Below are 23082 nucleotides of genomic sequence, written 5' to 3' on the forward strand. Positions count from 1 at the left end.
TTGACTCCACCGACCCCTTCACAACTCGACACCCCCCCAATGCCCCTTCACACCTCAACACCCTCCATGCCTCTGCCTCCTCAGATGTGCTCATAAAGCACCAGCCCTCTCCTCCACACACTCAACACCCACCACTGCCCTTCCCACCCTCCTGCTCCAAACCACCTGTCACCTTGCAACATTCCTGTAATACCCTTTTCCCAGCACCCCCACTGCCAACCCACCCCCACCAACCCCACCCCTTGAGGCCTGAACCCTCGCACTGCCTCCTCATTGCTCTCTTATTCTTCTTGAAACACGTCCCATCTACATACCCTCACCGCCAAACAGTACCTCCCGCTGCCTTCCACCTGCAGCTGGACAATCCAGTCCCATGGCGAAGAACCTGGAAGAATGTCTGATTCCAAGACAAAGTCCCTGGAAGAAAGTCCAATCCCATGGCAAAGCTGCTGCGTGGAGAGCTCCCACCTTCCGGAAGCTGCTTCGTGGAGATACACTGGTGCTCCAGGGTCCAGTTGCTGGAGGCCTCCATCTTCTCCTCAGATCTCTGTGAGCAGCTCAAGGCCTTCTTAAGGCAAGTCTCGACTTTGAACAGCACATTGGTCCAGACATGATTTGGACTGGCATGTTTTCCCCCTGGCGTAGTGGACAATTGAGCGCGGGGGAAGATTCTGATCAGGCCTTCATCTGCATCCCAATAGTGGGATGCAAATTGGTTTCTAGCCTTTGGTGGGAACTGAAACCTGCCACAGCAGGCAGCAGAAGATCCCGCCAGCAATCCAATTTTTGGACCTCCCGCCGAATTCTCCCCCACCGCCCGTCATTGAACCTGCCAACAGGAGCATTGGAGAATTCCACCCTATTTTCTCCATCGTAGGAAACTAGAGGATATTTTTCTGTCTTTACTTTTCTTCCTCCCTTCTAAACAATTATTATTCAGTTGGAAAATGATAATATTTGTGCAGCTATTTCCCTCTAGTACATTGCCCATTATCTATGTGAGAGACCTGATATTATGGCCAGGATTTTACATTGGTTGGGCAGCCTCAGCAGGAGTGGCTGAGGGCAGTCAGGAACCCGACTGCCGCCTGCAATCAGCTCCGCATCACCATTTTACGCGGGCGGGCCAATTAAGGCTCGCCCAGTCTAATACATGACTCCAGCATCAGCCTGATGAGGCGGGCGGGGGCAGGAGTTCAATGTCCACCGGGTCCAATGGCGACCCGGCGGCCGATTCAAAAATAGCGCAGGCAGCCATGAGAAGGCTGCCATTGACTCGGAGGACCGTTGTCATGGGGAATGTCAGTGCTGAACACGGCAGGTGGGAGGGCAAGTCGGCGGGGCAGTCGACCCCACGGTTTCTCGACGAGTGTTTCGCTGCCATTCTGGAGGAGGTGGCAGCATGCCAGGATAGCCTTGTCCCCAGGGACAGGAGGAAGAGGCACCCCCACCTCACCAAAAATGCCTGGGAAGAGGTGGCATCCAGGGTCAGCTGCTATGGTGTGGTGAGGAGCACATGGGTGCAGTGCCGCAAGTGCTTCAATGGCCTGTGATCGGGAAAGGTGAGTAACCTGCTGGCATGGGCCACTTAGCACAGGAGTTAGGAGCACCCCCCCCCCACCCCCCCACCCCCCACCACCCCCTCAGAATGGCAAATGTCAATGAGGCAGCATCTGGGCAAGGGGGTGAGTCCTGGCTGCTTGGAATGAGTGTCTTGCGGCTCCAGGGCCATGAATCGGCTGAGCCCTGCGAGGTTTTCCTCAGGTGAGGTTGGCCAGGCTGCAACGGCAACGCAGGTACAGGGTGGACTAATCAACGCTCCTCTCTCCTTTCAAGAAAAGACATTCCACAATAATGCTGAAAGGTTGCGGACTGACAGAGGACCTTCTAATCTTGTCCAGATATGAGCAGGAGGCCCTGGAACTGGAGAGACACCATGCACCCAGGTCATCCAGCCGTGGTGAGGTTGGGGTGCCACAGGGCGGTAAGTGTGCAATGCACTGAGATCAGAATGTCTGTCATAGCAACCATTCAACTGTTGTCTCTATATTGATGTGAGCCTCGAACATGGAATCCCCATTGATAATGGAGAGACGAGGGCTCCCTGATCCGGGTGCCAGGCATGCACAGTAACAGTGTAACGAATTCAACTAACAACATGTCCTTGGTCTTCCTTTCAGCTCACCAGAAGCCCATCGGGGTCAGGAGCCTGAAGGCCCACTGTTCACCCCAGAGGACAGAGATGAGAGAAACGCACCGGCATCAAAGCTCTCAGCCAGGCAGATACCAGCACCTCGGTGGGCATTAGATCATCAGATAGTATCTCGGTACATAGCGGTGAGGGCACTTCACACTTGCTTGAGGTGCAGGCAGAGGCAGAGAGTACACAGGGTGCCAGCAGTAGGAGGACTGCTGGGGACCAGGAACATACTCAGCTGGTGGCTGAAGATGTGCCTCTGGAGTTGTCCCTGAGGCAGCAGGTGCTGGAAGTCCAGCAGGGTGTGTGGGAGGATCTGGCAGAGATACAAGAAGGAATGCGGCCCATGGTTGCCATTGGGGAGAAGTCCATGTGGAGCATGAGCAATACAATGACCCTCACAGCCGAGCGCACTGCCTCCTCAATGGAGAGAGTGGGGACTCTCATGAAAGGTTGCTCCAGGAGCTCAATCAGGGGTTCCTGGGGATGCACTCGGACCTGCAAACCCTCACACCGGCAATGACCTCAGGTGGTCACTGTCAGTGTGGGAAACAGATTGGGCACCCAGTATCCCAGCTAGGTGCCCATCCATCAGTGGTGAGCAGGGAGGTCCAAAGCGACCTCACGTTGGTGCATGAGCAGCTTGTCGTCTCTGCAGGCTCCTCTCAGGGTGCTCTGGATGAGGGCAGCAGCTCCTCCGCCCCTCTGCCAGTGACCGTGGCATCTGATGAGTCTGCAGCAACTGGGGAGGTGCCAGCCATGCCACTGGCCACTCCCTCCCAGGTGGGACCAGCACAGGCTCCATGGGCCAGAGGACGCCTGCCAAGGTGATCAAGGCAAACAGGACAGCAGACTGAGCAGGCTGTCTCCAATGCCAGTGCCAGCGAGGAGGGAGCACTAAGACAGAGCACCCGCAAACAAAAAGTTAAAGCGCTTTATGTACAACACGGGCTTATCACTGGTAATTTTTTTTGCCCAATTTTAAATTAGTTATTAGTAGGTGTGATGGAAAACACCTCTCCATTTAATTTGTTTTATGTATGCCAGGTACCATACCATTAAAGGTGTTTGTGTTCAAGAAGCTTCGGGTTGCTTCATTAGTTCTGCAGGTGAAGAGTAACCCATAACGTTCTGAGTGACTTGTTTGTCATTGAACTTTATTGAAATGGCACATAATGCATGTTGCTCACCAAGCAAATGTTCCAGTCAGGTATCGAGCATGGAGCTTGCAGCCCTGACATATAGCGGTGGTTCATCTTCGGTAGGCTAGCTGAAGAAGCATTGGATCAAAGTCTCCTGGGTGTCCCTGCCTCCCTGGAGGTTGCCCAGTTCCAGTTCAGCGTCTACCCCCTCAGCGTTCTTCTGAGCATGCTCATCCTCGGACTCACTGCTGGACTCATCATCTGCTGCCAGAGCAGCTGCGTCAACATCTTCTTCCTCCACTGTTTCCCCCCTTTCCAGCGCCAGATGGAAAGCACAGCACGCAACCACTATCAGTGACACATGATCTGGGGGCTATCGGAGTGCGCCCGCTGAACGGTCCAGGCATCGGAAGTACATATTGAGAAGACCGATGGTTCTCTCTACCACAGCCCTTGTGGAGCCATGGCTCCTATTGTACCACTGCTCGGCCTCTGTTCTTGGATGGCGGAGAGGCGTCATGAGCAACCTTTTGAGGGGACAGCCCTTGTCACCCAGCAGCCATCCATCCAGTCGGGTTGGAGCACTGAAGAGCATCGGCACCTGTGAGTGTCTCAGGATGTAAGCATCATGGGAATTGCCAGGTTATCTTGCACAGATTTGCGGAATCTGCATCCTGTGATCATACACTATCTGCATATTCATGGAGTGGAATCCCTTCCTGTTAACGAAGGCACCCGGTTCACCCGCTGGTGCCTTGATGGCCACGTGTGTGCATTTGATTGCACCCTGGATGTGGGGTAACCCAGCAATTGCGGCAAACCCTCTGGCTCACTCTGCCTGGCTGCCCTTGTCCATGCGGTAGTGAGGGTAAGTCAATGCACTTCTGAACAGAACATCTGTCACCAGCTTGACATAACTGTAGACAGCTGATGGGGAGACTCCAGAAAGATCACCCACCGACCCCTGGAAAAAGCCAGACACATAGAAGTTGAGGGCCACTGTGACCTTCAGCGCCACTGGCATGGGGTGTCCACCCACATTGTTGGAGCTGATCTCAGGGCCGATCATCTGACAGATGGATGTCAGTCTCCCTTGAGAGGCAGAACCTCCTTCAGCGTTGCATCTCAGACATATTGAGGTAGCTGCATTACCGCCTGTAAACCCTGGCAGCAGGATAGTGGCATCTTCTGCGGACCCTTCTGCCTTGGACTTCCTGTTGTGCCTGCCTGCACCTGTCCTCCTACAGGTCACTCCCCGGGAGGCTGAAAAGGGATACCTGGCCTCCTCCGCCTTCTGGCCTTCTCTTTCTCCTCAGAGGAGGTGTCTCCAGTGGAGACCACAATCCCCATTCCTAGGGTAAGGGGAGGCTGTCTGATACCTGGAAGATCCCAAGTGTTATTACTTTTCCAGAGTCCTGAACCGAAGCCTGTGATTTCTGGCAAAGCAGCTCTGAAGTGAAATGAAGCTGTCCTGTTCACACAAGCAAGCAGCAGTAAGTTATAATCTAAAGTACTAACAACTCACACTAGCGAGTACACTCACCCCTTTTATCCCACCCGTGGACGAGGTTTTTGAAAATGTGGCCTACCCACTTGCCCGTGCCGACACCCTGAAAATCGCACAGGCTGCGTAAAATCAAAGGCAATTAGTACCTCAAGGACCTTAACTGGCATGTTAATTATTGGCCGGTGCGCCCCCATCCTCATTGTACGCCTGCCTACCGAAATATCACGATGGTATGTGGTGACGTCAGGACTCATGCCTGAGGCATCATTTTACATTCTGGCAAGTCAGGCCTGTGCCCACATGCCGAATGTAAAATTCTGGCCTATGTTTTCTTTCGCCAACTTGATGCTGTTTCCATTTGAATGTATTGGCTGGAATTCAACTCCACAGCTACTGCTTGTGCCTGATCCCTTGCTCACAAAGCTATTCTTCATGTGAGAGCCTCGAGAGGGGCAAGACAAGCTATTCAATTGTGAAGCATAACAGCCAACCTAACCCTGCATTCATCCAATGTCCAAACATAACTAATCCCAGCAGAGATTGTTGGAATCCTAATTGATATTTCCTTTGCCAACACAGGGGCACACTGGATAATTGCAGTGTTCTAACACTGCTCTGAAAATCAAACTTGGTCCTTGTTTTTTGACACAGATAGTGATGTTACCTTAAAGTCCGTGAGAGAGGCCAGAAAGATAATAACATTCTTTATTGTTCCCTTGTTTGGGTGTACTAGATTGCCTTGGTAAAGCAGATAAAGGAAAATCAGATGGGGAATATCACTTGCTGATAAGAAGGCCTGCCCAATTTTTCAAATATACTACATATTTTCTATGGGCATGCAAACCGCCTCACCTTATTTTATTCTATTTGATGTGATCTAACACACCCAGGCAGAAGAAGAAGTAAAGTTGCCTCATGGTCTTGGCAACTGTTGGAAGCTTCTATGTTTATTTGGAGGAATTATGTAATAGAAGCTGTGATTGGATTTTAATGCTCCCTTACCCCCATGTCTGGGAGTAGGCGAGGTAAGGGAACAGTTTAATCGGGCAGGGAGGCACAGGGTGCAGAGCCCATCGCATTCGCAACTCCCTCCCCGAGTAATACTGGGACAGGGAAGGTTGAGGTCAGCCTTTCTGCCTGTACACCAATTAAGAACCTTAAGTGGGACTTAAGGGCCTCATCCTGTCACCACTGCTATTCGATCAGCAATGGCGGGGGCGGGGGGGTGCATGGGGGGGAAGAACAGGCCACATGATTAGTCAGTTGACAGGCTGGGGGGGCCTCCTGCTCGGGGACCATGTGCCCCATGGCGCAGGACCATCCCTGCAGGAAGAGCCCCTCCCGTCCTCCACAACATCCCTGCATTCCCAGCTGACTGGCCATGAAGAGGCCATCCCACTTAATTCTCCACCTCTCCATGACTGTTCTTTATCCGGGCTCCTGAAGTCCCAGCAGTGACCACCACCACTGGAGGCATTGCTGTATCTGAAGAGCTGCCTGCCTTGCAGTTCTTAGAAGCGGGACCCTCATCGTTAAGGCCCCTGGAACTCCAACGGCAGGCAGCTAAGTGCCAGATTGGGATTTAATCTCATTGGGGCTCCTGGAAATGGCTGTGATAGCCGATGGACAGTGCCATCAATGCATCCCGTAAAATTCAGCCCGTGTATTTTAAACTATTCCTAGTGGAATTACTTAAGGAATTATATTTGTGCAGAGACTTATATATTATATATAGATCCATATATAGATGTATATATAGATGTTTAAATTCTGTGATGCAATGAAACAAGCGGGCTTAGCCCAAAGCACTTTGGTGCATAAAGCAGTCATGCATCTTGCATGGTAGGTGGAAATCATGCACTCTGAGTCAAAATATCTGGAGCCTACAAATTTTTCTTTTAAAAATGTCAGCCCAAATTTTGTTGCAGTGTAAATTAGAATTGGTGAATTCAATGTCAAGTACAGAAAGAGAAATATATAGAGAGAAAGAAAGATTGTAAGCTAACGGAGAGAGGAGAAAAAGACAAAGTAAAATTTTTATTTCTTTTAAAATTTAACATTTTTGTAAGCTCCAACAATTAAAGCATAAAAGAATAAGACTCCATGGCTACAAATTTTGATTGCTTAGTGCCCGTATTTTCAGTGCTACGGGTGACATTTCAGCTCCAAAACAACATCCGCACCACACATGCACTCTTCAAGAGAGGGTTATGCTGGATGTCATTTTGGGTATGTTGTTAGCATGTGTGCTAGCCCCATGAGCATGTATTTGCAGAGCAGGACTGTGATATCTGTCAGAAAGTAATGCCGATTTGACTCTAATGGTGCCATTTCTGACCCCAATGCCCCAGCAAATGCCCTCTCTTAGCCTTAACATACATTCAGCAGCAGGAAGGATCCCTCCATCAGTTCTATTTAAAGGGATCAGCAATCATTTTAGAATTAGTTCCTGATTGATTTTGTTTGGAGGTTTGTACTGCTACTTAAAATTGGTGAAGTCCAAACGAGTGGTGTGGGATGTGGTGAAGGCCTTGCTCTCACTTCAAGGGCTCTGCTCACATCACATCATTCAACTTCGGTACCAGTGAACAGAATCCCAATACTCCATCAACAATAACACCATACCTTAGCATTCCTCTGATAAAGACCATCAAAGTGTCCTCTTGGTCATAATGCTAAAGTAAAAGCAACCACAAAGCAAACATTCCAATCTAACTTTATCAATTAAACCATCCAATATTCCATACAAAAATCAACTATTTATTCTTAGTGTCTGTCTTCCATGTACGTTTGCCTGTCCTAGTGTTCCTAAGAAGTGCTACCCTAATGTTGCCGCATGGCTGGCAGAAGTCTGTTGACTTTCAGTGCAAGAGATTGCACATGTCCCACATTATGACCCTATAGGACCTGCCTTTGAACTGTACCACCTTGAAATGGGTGGCAGCAGTCTTGCAGCTGGCTGGCTGACAGACAATGGCAGGGCACGATGGAGTAACAGCGATAGGAGCACAAATGCTATCACCCCAAGAGAGGACTGCAAGTTCCTGCTCAACAAAACCACTGCCACTCCCCAGGTACAGCATCTTAGCAATCCTAGTGATATGGTGGAGAACAGTTGCTGGACTGCTGTAAGCTCAAAACTGGTAACTGGAGCCATAATGGCTGCAGTCTGAGCATTTGTGGCAGCAAGCTGAGCAATGAAGATTCACTACACATTAGTTATCAGACGTTGCATCACGGTTGAGTCCAAAAGTATGGTAGTTAAATTGGCCACCACTTCCACACAAGAAAGGATGCGCTTCATCCCCTGGCAAAGCCATATGCAAGGTTGGTGCCGGTATCTTTTATGCTGTTTGACAGTAACAGCAGGCTGCATGGCAGGCCTGCCAACGCTTCAAATTTCTTACTGTATATCCATCAGCCTTTTTCTGTACACCACGCCATTAAAGTTCCCATCTGCGTCCTCTGCAACAGAACTCGTGGAAGCTCATCTCAGGTGAGCAGGCTGACTGCAGGTCACTCATGCCCATTGCCCCAGCAGATGCACTGTCTAAGTATGTGCAGTATCAGTTGTGTGCAATTTTGTCCTGCAAGAAGAGACGGAAGTGTGTTGGTGAGTGTGGTGCAATGTGTTTGGGTGATGTGCTCTCATGGCTAGCTGGCAGTGTGTGTGCGCAAGCTGTAAAATACAGGTGTGAGGCTTACAGCAGTGCTAAATGTGTGATGGCAAGCTGAAGCTATGTATGTAAGGTATGAGTCTTGATTGATCTAGATCATTGGTAGGTGAATGATGGGTGTGTGTGTGTGTGTGTGTACATATGTATGTTGGTAGGTGAATGAAGGGTGTGTATCTCTGAGTGTGTTGGTAGGTGAATAATAGCTGTGTGTGTGTGTGTGTGTGTGTGTGTGTGTGTATGTTGGTAGGTGAATGAAGGGTGTGTGTGTGCGTGTGTTGGTAGGTGAAAGATGGCTCTGTGTGTGTGTGTGTGTGTATGTATGTTGATGGGTGAATGATGGGTGTGCGTGTATGTGTGTATATATATATATATATATATATGCTCATTAAGAGGCGTATGATACTAATGGTGCAGATGGTACCATATGGCACTGGAAGATGCATTCACTGACCTTGACCACGTGTACGAGGTCATTGAACTTGCTGCTGCACTGCATGCAGATACGTGTGGCTATACTGTTGATATTGAATGCAACGGCGATCTGCTCCTACTTCCTTCGCAGTGTCTGTCTGGAGAGCCGGTGAGGCTGCTGGAAGAACAACAGTGACCTCACTGCTGGGCAAACATACCTGCCCGTGGCACCCCAGCCTCACCGACACCGGTGGACCTGGGTGCATGGCACCTCTCCAAATCTAGGGCCTCCTGCTCGAAACGGCTGAGAATCACTAACTGTTCCAGCCTACCGCCAGTCCTTACCCGCTCGGCTGCATTATGTGCGTTCTTCTCCTGAAAAGGAGAGAAGAGCATTGAATAGTGTTAATTGTACCTGGAGTCTCTTCGCAGATGGCCCACTCCCACCAGAGTGGGACATTGCAGGGCTCCAGTGCCTCCTCACCCCACTGCTGCTGTACACTCACACAAAGATGCTAGGCCTGTCACCCCACCTCACCCCCTTGGCCAAATGCTGACTGCATCACATGAGGCACCACACGGTCTAACATTCCACAGCAAGGAGGCGCAAGCACGTGGAGCACAGAGGACAGCAGATTGATCGGTGCCACGCCACTTTGAAGCTCCCCTCCCAGCATCTCATCACCCTGATTTTGACATGTCCTGGAGTTCCAGCACTGTGCCTGGGTACAGCTCCTCTAGGTTGCCCCCAAAACAGTAATGTGGGTCGCAGTGTACCACATGCTGCGGGGGCAGAACCCATCTCTTCACCACCCTCCCAGGGTGACCTCGGCATAGGCAATATCTGCTGGCCCACCCAGCGAAGGACACATGCTGTCAATAATTCAATGCAGTCACTGCACTCGGACTTGGGGGCGGGGGGTTGGGGGCGAAGCCTACCTACTGGGTTAAGTGACCAATGCCAACATGGTAGTACTCACCCTTCCTGAGTACAACAGGTCGTTGAAGTGCTTGCGACACTGGATCCAGGTGTGTCGCACCACGTCGCTGGAGCGCACCACCACCGCCACCTCCTGCCAGGCACGGTTACTCATATGGTGGGATGGCGGGGGGGGGGGGGGGGGGGGGGGGGGGGTGCCTCCTCCTTCTCCCCACAATCATCGGAGAAATGAGGGGCACAGTGCCCCCCTGCTTTACCCTTCTGCCTGGCCTGCTCACCAGCAGCGCTCTGGGGAGCCCTTCCATAGGCCATAATTCGCAGCCTTAGAAAAGGCTGCAGCAGCTCTTTAAAACAGGCCCCCGGGTTGCCATTGGACCCGGCAGTCATTGCAGACCCGCCACTGCCCGCCCACTCCTGCTGTCCTCAGAAGCCACGATTCAGGCTGGGCGGGCCTTAATTGGCTCACCCGCATAAAATGGAGGCATGGACCCGATCGCAGGCGGCAATCGGGTCCACGCCTGCCTGCTCATGCTCCACCCCCCCTGCCAGGCAGAAAATTCAGCCCATAGATCTGGACACTCCAACCAGGGAAAACATTCTCCCAGCATTTACACAGTCATGCCGCTTCGGACTGTTATATATTTCAAAGGGATCAGCTCTCAATCTTCTAAACTCTAAGGAAATAGATCTAGTCTACTCAAACTCTCCTCACTGGACAATCCCCCTCATCCCAGTAATAAGCCTAGTAAACTTTCATTTCACTGCCTCTAAGGCAAGTACATTCTTCCTTAAATAAGATGACCAAATTTGCACATGATTTATTGTGATCCCTTCACCAGTTTTCAGGACTTGTCGAATTTCATGGCACTCAGCTTTAATAGTTCACTGGCAATGAAATTGATTAACATATATCACATCATTAAAGGACTACCTGCACTGTAATGATACAACTTAACTTTCTGTGACATTTTATATTTTATATTTTAATTTACATCTACCATGCCAAGGCTTCACACTGTTCAAAGTAATTGTTTTGGGCCTGATTTTCCAGGCAGATTTCTTATTAGAAACATCAAACTTTATTTACAGGCTACAGCAGCAATTACATGCTTCCATCAAGCTCCACAACTAGAAGAAGAACTCCCACTCTAAAGCTTCCCGCATTTAGTGTGAATGAATCAGTTCTGTCACATGATACTATACAACACAATTTGTCTTAAAGCTACAGTCACTACATTCCTTAAAGCTACAATTACTACATTCCTCCCCCTTTAATTTTTTTGTACAGTTTGCATTAACAAGAACATCTACCTTCATGACATCACAAATGTACACACAGGTCATAGAATTATAAGTTGTCTCTCTGGCTGGAGCATCATAGCTCCACAACTTTCGAATCCCTTACAGGATCCACATTATCTGGAACCGCAGCAACATTAGGTACCTCTTTAGACACAAGCAGTTCAGTGTTAACTACTCCCACAGAGCCATCTGTATGTCTATCCTTGGTTGAATAATTTCAACAGGGACCACAGGTTCTACAATGGTTACAGGTGGAACATCATTTTGTTGGGGTATCGCCCTTCTTCTCAAATGATCCATGTGTTTGTGGGTGATCCAGCCCTCCACTTCTATGACAAAGGTCCAGTCACAAAAACTATTGTCCAGGTAACCACTCGCATCTTGGAAAGTTATACGACTTTTTCTTTCAATGCCTCTTTAGCTTCATTCAGCTGATTCTTCAGCTCTTTGCTAGGTAGCTAGCTTCATTACCTTGGAGTTTCTCCAAACTCCTGTGTCCTGGCTATATCCAGCTATACACAACTCCCAGGGGCACCTGAGCCCTCTCTGATAACCGGGGCTTCCTCCAAGCCCTCTCAAGAGTTTCTTCTGCTGTGCTTCCATTCTACTGTTTAAGACAATCCTTAATTCTTCATGTTGCTGAATGATTACACATTCCTTTTGCATTTGATCTTGAAGGGCAATCAACTGTTCTTTCAACTGTTTATTTTCTGGTTGCCTCCCCGTGGGGCCTCCTGTTGCCTTTGGTAGAGTTGCCCTCTCTCTGGGGTCTTTTGTTGCCTTCGGCAGAGTTGCCCCCTCTCTGGGATTTCTTGCTGCCAATGGGCTTGTATTGAGAGTTGCCCTCTCTCTGGGGTCTCTTCTAATTTTCTGTCCATATCCATTTTTCTTGTATTTACTTTAAATGTGTTGTTACTTTAAGAGCAGTCACCTTTTTTTTTACTCGGGCTGTCTCTGCAGCTGTCGGCTTTTCTGTACTGCTTTTGAGTTTCCCACACTTTTTGTGTTTTGGCAGGTTCACCGGCAAATGTTTTTTTTTAAAACTTGCAGGCTCTCAACTCTGCAGTAAGTACTTTAAAAAAAATTTTAACTCTGCAGTCTTTTTTTTTAACCTTCCACTGCATGTTATTTTTAAACCTTTCTTTACTTGCAGCTGTGTGCCAGTTTCTCTAACCCACCGAGGCTGCAGGGCTGCCACCCATTTTATAATGTATGTACAGATTCTTTTTTTTTGCCTCTGCAGATCCCGTTTTTCTTTAAATGCCGGGAGTGCTCCAGGAGATTTCTCAGCCACTTTGATCGGAGTCCCTTTTTACCTTTAACTTAAAATAACAGTGCTTCTGTTTCTTCTGGTTGAACTCTGCAGCATGCCTGGTGTGTATATTTCCTTTTCTTCAGTTTAAACAAGATACTCAGTAGCTGGGTGAAAGACAACGCTGGACCCAATCTCGTCCTCGTCGCCAGCTTGTTATGACAGGTTTCTCATTATAGAAACATCGAACTTTATTTACAAGTTACATGCAGTAACATGCTCTCATCAAGCTCAGCAACTAGAATAACTCCCGCTCTAAGGTCCCCCACGCTTAGAGCGGATTCATTCACACTGTCACGTGATACTATACAACACAATAAGTCTCAAAGCTACTGTCACTACATTCCTTAAAGCTATAATTACTATAGTATTTCAATGGTGAGGCAGCAGCAAGATGTAATTTTCACAAAACTAACAGCATACAATGCAACTTAGACAGCAACTTTTGTGTATTAGCATTTAACCGCACATCTGTCCTTGCCTGAAGGTGCTATGCTATTTGCACTTTAGTAACACGATTGCAATTAGTCTTACTATTATTTTGATTGCAAAATCAGGATCACTGCATTTTTAGAACACTTTTTTTAGCATCAGAAACAAGCCAAGTGTTTTTTTAATCCTTGAGAAGATGGTGGTGAAGCCACCTTTTTGAGCAACTGCAATTCTTGTGATGAAGGTACCCCACAATTTTATTAGTTAGGGAGTTCCATGATCTTGAGCCAGAAATGATGAAGGAACATCAGGAACAGGTTGAGTGTTGATCCAGGGTATCTTCATAAGGTGTTGTTTGGTGGGGATGGAGGTGAAAGATCAGAAGGTCAGGTGGAAGCACTCCTGACCCACAAGCAGTGCTGAAAAGGAGTTTATCTTCTTCCCAAAGCTGTCCTCACCTCTCTTCAGCTTCTGTATTTCCCAAGACCTGGGAAACTGGTTAACCACTGTAAAACTGGTAGTTCAGGCCAAATCAGAGGCTGCCAACCTCAATAAAAACTTAAATTGCTAACTTGTACTCTGAATCGGCTGCTCACCCCTTGTCCCATCTTCCTTACATCTGGAAGTGAATGGTTTGGTTTGTGATCATGTTTAAGATTTTTAAAATTTTAACATGTGATCTGATCCCAGCCCTCCCATTTTTGAGTGTTAAAATTCAGCCCTAGGTTTTCAGCTGTGCTGTATTATGGCTCATCATTACTCAGTAGGGGATCTCAAAGGTATTGACTTGAAGTTTCAAAGGATCTCGGTCCTAACTGTTGATCCATCTCAGTACCCGAGTCTTGCAAGGTGTCAATTTTACCATGGGCACAGTGCTTTGGAACTGCACTAACCACTTGCAAGATTGAGGTTTAAGCTGTGAGGGGAATTTGTAGAAAAAAGAGGAAATGATTACAAGGCTGGAGGGCTCCAGCCTATCACATAAATGGTATTTTATAACTACCTTCTGAGCGTTCAACAATGTTCTTGTTACCTAATGACTATCCACTTTGAGAGTAAGTGGTAAACAGGATTTTCTTAGGGTAGAGGTTACTCCAAGATGGTACATTAGTGACAGAAAAACAGAGCCAAGACAACCTTGTGATAATCCAATAAATGAGCCAGACAGGTCCACAGTACTCCCAGCCGTTGTTAATTGTCTAATATCCAGTTAGACAAGCTTAATGTGGAAACTTGAAGAGGAGTTCCTCTCTCTTCATTAATGGGTAGAGTAGTTCTGGCTGAACAGGCAGGGCAAAGCTTATGAGGTGTGTCCTTATTGATTACAAGGCTTAAGCTTGTTAAATTCATTAGTCCCCTTGAGCACACTTTGGGGTTTCTATGCTATAGCAGCCAATCTATGTCTAAACTTTCTGGAAAGATTCAAGCAATCAAAAACTCTATCAATATACATTTCTTAAAAAGCTTGGTTTGGGGACAATTATAATGGGTATCCATGCAAATCAGACAACTAACTGACTAGAAAATTCCACCATTGTTTTCAACATCCCTAGACTAAGAATACAGGGAAAAAAAGTAACCATCTGAGATCCCTAGTGGCTATCTGGCAATGCCTGATGTGAAAGTATCAGTGTGGACATAAGGGGAGGAGAGGGTCAGGTGCAGCTCTGATGTCACTTATACTTGAACAACCTGATGACACTTACTAGACAGGTTCATGCATAAAGAATGCATACCTAGGTGAAGTGCTGAAATTCCATACCTACCACTGCACAAGTCATCATTTAAAAAGGAAGGATTCAGGAGGAAAACTAGACAATTGAAAGTTCAGTAATCATGACTAGAGACATTTGACGAGTTTATTTTTAAATTGCTCCATAGTAAGGATGACAAGTTAGCTCAACTCACGGATATGAACTTGAGCTATTATGAATGGATTTCAACATAGTCACTGATGTAGTCAAGACTGACATTTCCCCAGCCCTTTGGAAAGCACAAATAGCTAAATTAGTCTTGATTGAGATTCAAATACAAGTCTGCAAATTTTGAACTCCATCCACAGAGTTGAATAATTAGAAGGCCACATCAGCACTAGAGAGAAATTGCATTTATGTATCACCTTTCATAACCTCAGTGAACTGAGTTCTGATGAAATGTCACAAAGCTGAAACATTGGGCTGGATTTTACAGCCACAAATCAGGAGGGCTGTGTGTTCAGAAAATAGGATGTGATGACATCAGGTCAGTAATATGAAGTCATCATGCCAGTCTCTGAAATTTTGGAAGGTGAGTGGGAATGGAAATTAGCAGCCTCCTGCCGTTTTGAAATTACTCATTAACAAGACATTGGTCTGCAATTTTTTATTGCCTGCTGCATTTCTCAGCCGTCAACCGTGAAACAAACAGTCTGGGAAAGTTTTACAGCAGCTATGATGAGGAGGCACATGGGCAGAAGTAAAGTCCTGTCACCGGGCATTGCTGAATGTAGCAGCAGATTCTGCTGCTAAAGGTGGCAGCAGCTGCGTGTTTTTTTAACTCATTTTTATATTTTTTGGAGCCTGCCGTAAGAAATAAAGAAAGATTGAGAGAGCTTTAAATTTGTAGCCGTGATTTCCTGTTAACAGCATAACCCCTCAGTTGCAGGATGTCCCAACCGGGACTCCAGATTTGGTATGGAGCCCTCCTTTGCACTGCTAATTGGCCACCTTCCTGCCAGACGGCCACTAATTGGCCATCCAACACTTGATTTGAAGAACAGAAATGGCGTGGGCAGAAGCAGTAGACCACTCACTTTCTGATCCACCTCCCTCACCTTGAAAAATGTAAAATTCAACCCATTAACTCTGGTTCTCTCGCCACAGATGCTGTCAGATTTCCTGTGCCTGCAGTATTTTGCGTTTGTAAGATAGACAGCATTTGGATTTAAGATAAACAGCATTTGGATTTGCTTAGATTTTACAGTTAAAAAAGTGCATTGCATCGCCTACCATCTTAGCCAATCATAATTCTCACAAATATGCAATGTATGACCATTGTAATGAATTTTAAATCAACATAGCTCTGGTTGCTAAAAGAATTGTTTTGAAAAAGGTTACTTCAACATACTTACCCAGTCACATGAAGCAGAAGTAAAATGTAGAAGACTATGAACAGGTTGTGTGTGTACCAAAAGATATCAAAGTTTGAAAACCTGCAACGCAGATAGGACAACAGCACACGTTAATGGCATCCAACTGTAGAAAAACTCATTTTAATAATTACTTCACTCGCTCTCAGCTGATCATACAGATAAAATGTTGCCTGCGCTCAGTCTTACCTTAGAGAGTATGATGAAGATGTGCACATTAAGAAAAGCACCAGCACCATGAAAAATCCAGTTACTCCTGGAACTAAATAACAAGTTATTGACAACGGAGATACTGCAGATTAGCAGTTACTAAGATCGTAAAATTAAAAAGTTTCAGAACATGGAGATCACATTGTGTGACAAGTCAGAAGGGATCCATTTATAGGAGTTCTTGTAACAGGACCATAAATCTCCTCACAAACAGTTCTGGTTAGAGAATGCATAGAAATTATTCAAAAGAAAGGAGAAAAATAATTAAACCACCCTTTGCTTAGCCTCAAAGGGTGACTTTAAGATCAGGAGAAAAATTTTAAAAACCCTTCTCTTGAATACTGATAAAGGTGTAACTTCTAAAGTAAATAGACTGCATGAAGTCTGGTGCCCTTTTGTGACAATAGTATTAAACCAGATCAAAAACAGAATTACCTGGAAAAACTCAGCAGGTCTGGCAGCATTGGCGGAGAAGAAAAGAGTTGACGTTTCGAGTCCTCATGACCCTACGCCGATGCTGCCAGACCTGCTGAGTTTTTCCAGGTAATTCTGTTTTTGGTTTGGATTTCCAGCATCCGCAGTTTTTTGTTTTTATATCTGTATTAAACCAGATGTTTGGCATGATTTATTCAAAACCAACTTAATCTCAAGACAAACCACTATGGATAACACAAAGTGTAATTTCTTAAATCAATGCCAAGAGCTCTGCTCAATATGAGCAGTTTTGTTTCTTTTTTCTCCTTTAAGGAAGACACCATAGTTCCCAACAAAATTAGGTCTCAGCACTAACTACTCCCCATTCCAAGAATATCATTACTTTTTCCCCAAGCAAGAAATCCCACAAAAAAATATACTCACGTGTTGTGAAGAGAATCTTCCTGGGGTCCTGGAAAAAACAGTCAGATCTTTAAAAGTCACTATCAGAGTTAAATTGTCACATTCTACATTTTCCCCTTCTTCAGATTGCTTTATCTTCAGAGGAGGAAATCCACACTCATTTTTTTTAACAACCAGTATAATAGTATCTTACTGAATATGCCAGAAAGTGCATTAATAACTCTATTGCTGGATTGGTAGGTACTTCCTAAAGGCTACTGACATTGACAGTAACATACAGATCATTGTTAGCAGTAATGATGTGCTTTATTGTGTTATTCGGTAGATGAGATGATATAATCATATCAGCAATGCACTTCTTTGTAAATCAACTGGATTCATATCCTATACTTTGCAACAGGCAATGCAAAAAACTGAATGAAACATAATTACAGTTAAATTTTCCTCAAGTTATTTTCCCTCAAATCAACTACTCTAGCATCAGGGGTTAAAGATGAAAGTTGCATTTCTGTAGGAACACAAATTTTCATTAAACATTGTTGTAGTTTTGAAGTTCTGTGCATGTACTGGCTGTTGAATAGTAGGACCACCGAGTTCTATTTCCTCACTTACAGGTAAATCCTTTGATCTGGTTTCTGCCTCAAATTGATTTTGTAAACAGAGTGAATGGTACAAGCCAATTAGTGGTACCTGGGTTTGAGTTTTCAATTCCTGTCATCTCATTTGAAGAAAAAAGTAAATAACAAAAAAAAACTAAGTAGTTAACAAAATCAGAGATAATGCAGTGTCCAAATTCCTCAATTGATAGCAAAGATAAGGGAAGAACTATGTCAAAGGGCAACCCAACTAACTTGAGGCACCTCCACAGTTAAATATTACTTTTCAAAAATGAAGAATAAGTTTAAACAATATCTAACTTAACAGAATCTTACTCATACGCAAAAAAAAATTGTTACACAAAAGTAAACCAGAATTAGATAAATGTGCCCTCAACCCCACCTGGTGCCTTACTGCAAGAAAGTTCGGTGATGAAAAAGTATGCCAGCACAATTCAGTACATTTAGAAGAGGAAGTTAGAGGCAGAAAATCTAAGGGAGAAAAAAGAAGGAATAACTTATGTTGGAAATAAGTAGCTGAATACAGAGACAAGGAGAAAAGACTGGCTGAAGTTCACTCCCTTAGTTTAGGGTTTTTTGGCAAAGAAGGCCAAAATGACGGTGAATCAGCAAAAAACGGAAATGTTGACTGGGCATACTTATGCCATTAAAAACTTGAAGCCTACATTTTTTAAATTGAATTTGTACATAAGCCCTTCATTAGGACACACTCACAAATGTCACAACTCACATTTTCCCTTTCTCAGAATAAGACCTGTGGCATGCCTTTCCTTGAATACAGAGAGGTCTTAATCAAGACTAAAGATTTATTTTAAAAAATGGACAGCACTGTGGAATGCAATTCCCAAAACGCCAACAGTTTGGATTCTCATGCAATAAAAGACTGTCGTTGACTTTTCCCAGTTACCATAGCACAGCTGCCTCTAAATGTTTGGAGTCACAGACTGATTCCCAAAACACTTAAGAAATCTTGGAATCTCATGTAATAAAGGCATAATTTCAGTTTTTCAATCACCATAAAGCACTGGTCGTGGTTACAGCTAAACAGGTTACCTCAAGGCAGCATTTATCATTTCCACCAGACACTGGAATCTGAATATTTAGAATGTAAACATTGTGTAGCAAAATGGCAACACCTAATATTTTTTCTTAAAAATGGATTTTCATGAAAACCTTTTCTTTATTGACACGTAAGACTATGGATTAGATTTTTTTCCATGGCTCCACCTTGAGATAGGAAAGATAACCAAAGAAAATTGGAACAAATTTCGAAAAGTGAAGCCTATCCTTTCCTACACTGCCCTTGACAGAGTAGCCAGCAGGGGGCAGTAGTCCCTGGGACAGCAGCAGTAATACTCCAAAGCGACTGCATGAAGCAATAGGAATGGCCTCTTTCACCTTCATATAGGCCCGATACAGACAACTTTTAAGACTTCAGATTCAGTCAAAACCTCCCAACGAAAAGGTCCAGTCTTCCTCCCGAGGACTCTTTCCCACATCATTTAGATTTCTATTGCCTCACCAGCACCATCAAAATGTTCCAGTAAAGTAGTTAGGTTCTATTTTTTAAATGAGGCCTCACCCAGGGAAATGGAGCGGGGTTAAGGCCCATTCAGCCCCACCGCTCCTACAACAAAGAAGAAATGCAGCCCTGTGTTTTTTTCAATGATTCTCTTGCAAAACAGAATGAGCATTTCAATAAGAGTTATGTTATTCAAATATTTTGAATTAAACTCTCCCCATTGCATCAGGTAAATTACCTTCCACAACAAGGACATGAAACTAATCAGGGATAATAATGTCCTCCCACAATAAAGTGAGCAATTAATCATTGTTTTTACTTCATCTCTATGATGAGATTAACAGCTGGCTTTAAAATGACAAAGTATAATAAACACAGCATGGCACTGACCTCATCCCGATAGTGAGCAACATTGAGTGTGGGAAAATCCTCACTGTAGCGCAGAGAGAAGTTTAGAGCGTTGACCACATGAGCTGCAACATGGATTACTAAAATCAGGAGTGAACAAAATACATTACTACTCAGGAGTTACTCACATACAAAGGGCAAAACTTTGTTACATCAGTAAAATGCACTTAAAATAGCAAACATTCCCTACTCTTTTGTACAACTGAGCTTGCTCAAATTGTCAAGGGCTCAAGAATGAACTCCCAACTTGGCCATGCCAAGAAATCCAAAGGACAAAGCTCTGCCATCTCTCAAGTATTTGTGGTGTGGTATAATGATTCATTAGAAGAGATTTGACGGCAGTTTACAGAAATACAGGATATGTTTCACTTTATTATTGGCTTTAGCATAAGTATCTCTGGACAAAGGTCGCTGAGTGGAATTTAATGTTCTTCCTTGCTGTGTTTGGCGCTGGTGGGGCATTTAATCCCACATCCACCCAATTAAGTCCATGGTGAGAAGGCCCATAGATGACCTTCCCACCTCACTGCCAATTGATGTCATTACATGGGCAATTAGTGCCCACTTAAGGGCTTCATCCTGCCACCATTTGTATTACCCTGCAGCGGGTGGGGGACTTGCCGTGCAGGTTGCTTGCAATCTGGGGGTTCAGGGTGGGGTGGGAGGGGTTGGTGTTGGGGTTGTTGTTGGACCCTCGTTCAAAGGCACGCTCAGTGCCTGATTCAGGGATCTGGCATCAGGAAGTGGGGGGGGGAGGGGATGGGAGTGTTGCCACTGAGAGCTACCCCCTCTCCTTTCTGTACAGCATATGCTTATGTTAATTAGAGAATGATGTTTATGTTGATGTAAAAATAACATCAGATCAGTTGGCCAAGGGACTCCAAGGGAGCAAGACACAGAACACTCTGTGTCCAGAGAATAATGTACTTACCATGAAGCCTTAGATGTAAATAAATAGTTTTAAGAGAATTTTAATACAGACTATGTCCAAATCACTCCTAGTGCAAGAGAAACCTCATCCAGCTAGAAGACAACACAAGTTATGTGATCCAACAAAAAATCCAGCAAACGTGCAAAAACATTATCTTTAAAATTATATTTCCTTTTTCCAATTTTCTCTTGACTTTACTATCCTTACTCTTCCTCCCCTGATGACAGAAACTCATACGCAATGTATAGTACCACAGGCATTTACATGACAGCTCACCTTTGTGGCCATTCTTCACATGAGTCTGGAAAGTATGTGCCAGTGGGTTATTCATCTACATCAAATTTAATTGTATTCTTATCCAAAATCCCCATCTGCATAGTTGCCAGCACAGCAGCTAGATAGTAATCAAGGGCAGCAGCGCATATTCATATGGCTGGTTCTTGCAGTCAGCAACAAAGCAATGGCACTCACCACTGACTTTGAAGAAAGCTACCTACAAAGATCTAGTGCTGTCTGTGGTATGGACTTCCCCCTTCCTAACATCAATTTGGATCTTGTGCCTGGTCAAGGGGATCTCTAGACGCCAGCAACAGTTATGTCATTAAGCAGGGTAAGCAACCAATCACATTGAAATATTCTCACAGACAGTAAACCAGAAAGTAAAAAGCACTGAAACCTTTAACTTTTAATTTCAAAATTTTATAGAGGACAGAGTAACTGATTGTAGCACTCCACTCATTACAGTTTGCCAACCCAAAGATTATTTATTTATTCCGACTCTGTTTCCCATTAGCCAATCACCTATCCATGTTAATATATTACCCCAACACCATGGGTTTGTGTTGTAATCTTTTATGTGGCCATATCGAATGCCTTTTGGAAACCCCAATACACTACATCTACTCTTACCCCTTTATCCACCCTGTTTGTTACATCCTCACAGAACGCTAATAAATATCACAAAATCATGTTGACTCTGCCTGATTATGTTATGATTTTCTGAATGTTTTCCTACATTACAAGCAGTTACACTTCAAAAGTACTTAATTTGCTATAAAGCACTTTGGAATGTCTGGAGGTCATAAAAGGCGTTACATAAATGCGAGTGTTTCTTTCCATCTGTCCAATGTGGATCAGAAACAGCACCAATACGGAAAAGGAAGAGGCAGAGGGAAAAAAACAACCTGCAACTGTCAACCATAGCTGTTGGCAAATGCTCCCCTTAAGTCTTGAAGCAGTAGTATCATATAACAGGATTGTCTGATAAATTTGTCAGGTATGAGTTTCTAATTGCAAGTTTCAGACAACCCTCAGCATCCTCCTGTCAAACAACATTGCTTGATGATGGCAAGTAGAAGCTGAGTTAGATGTTCAAGCTAATAAATGTTTGAAAAAACTGGCTGCAATGTGAACCTCAATAATGTTCAAGAATATTCATGTTCATATTTTGGTTTTCTTCCAAACAAAGTGCCGGAAACAGGAATGAAAAAGCAGAGCTCTCCACCCCAATAGTGCACAATGCAAAGTTTGAAGGCAGTGTTTTTAAAGTATTGTGAGGGAAGGGTTCTTTCATACCAAGGTTCAGCCATTGCAACACTATGAATTGGAACAAAATATTGCCAATGACATTTGTCTAGGTTTCAGTCTTTATTCACTATTCGTAGCTGCCTGATATTTAGTGTAAAATACACAGAGCAGGATTTTCCCCTCGTCAGGCAGGCCTGGGAATGGCTGCAAGACCAACCGCCACCCACTTCCGGAGTGTGGGCGGGAGGAGCGCTGGCGCTGAAGTGTGCGCAAGCGCAGTGGAGCATGCACTGAAAGCTCCCTGAAGGCACAGAGCTGCCTCAGGGGGCTGAAGAATTTTAAATACAAAAATAAACTTTTTACAAATTATATAAACATGTCCCCACATGTGACTTAGTCACATGAAGAGGGTCATGTAAAAAAAAAGTCAAAGTTTTTTTATTGTTTTGTTTTAGTATCCATTGTAAACCTCATCCCGCCTGTGGATGAGGTTTCATGAAAAATGCAAAGGCCGCCTGGCTTATTCACCCACCTGCCAACTGAACAGTTGAGCGGGCAGCGAAAGTGCAACTTAATTAACTGCTTAAGTGCCTTAATAGGCCTCTTGTCGGCTGGTGCACTGCCGACTACTGTGTGTGCTCACCGACTGAAATATTGTGAGAGTAAGCAATGATATCGGAACACTCGGCTGACATCATTGCGCACTATTTCACTCCCGTTCGGGTCGGGCGCATGCAAAATTCTGCCCATAAAACCAAAGTGATTCAATTCTTGCAACAATCAGAAAATGGAAGTATCACATGGAGACTACTGAACTGGTAGAGTTCAAAGCTGTGCCTGGAGCTTTTGCAGAACACACACAAACCATGTGATATTCATTCAGGATTCTGCAGTATTTTGTAAAAGGCAAGAGATGAGATCTCAATTAATAAACTAAAAATTACAGTAAAATTCCAAACTCCTCTTCTCTCTCAGCAGTGTAA

General features: G+C 45.0%; 1 protein-coding gene across 3 annotated transcripts in view; it reads right to left on the reverse strand.

Annotated features, from left to right (window-relative positions):
- Positions 1–23082, reverse strand: part of LOC121284481 (NADPH oxidase 4) — a 213785-nt gene that overhangs the window by 152091 nt on the left and 38612 nt on the right. For all 3 annotated transcript variants that reach the window (XM_041199998.1, XM_041199999.1, XM_041200000.1), the window contains 4 exons: positions 19624–19721; positions 17116–17143; positions 16237–16309; positions 16030–16110 (listed from right to left, as the gene is read on the reverse strand). In XM_041199998.1, coding sequence (XP_041055932.1) covers positions 16030–16110; positions 16237–16309; positions 17116–17143; positions 19624–19721 — 280 coding nt within the window. The remainder of the gene's footprint in view (positions 1–16029; positions 16111–16236; positions 16310–17115; positions 17144–19623; positions 19722–23082) is intronic.

This window comes from Carcharodon carcharias, chromosome 11 (assembly GCF_017639515.1).
Source record: "Carcharodon carcharias isolate sCarCar2 chromosome 11, sCarCar2.pri, whole genome shotgun sequence".
NCBI classification, from domain to species: domain Eukaryota; kingdom Metazoa; phylum Chordata; class Chondrichthyes; order Lamniformes; family Lamnidae; genus Carcharodon; species Carcharodon carcharias.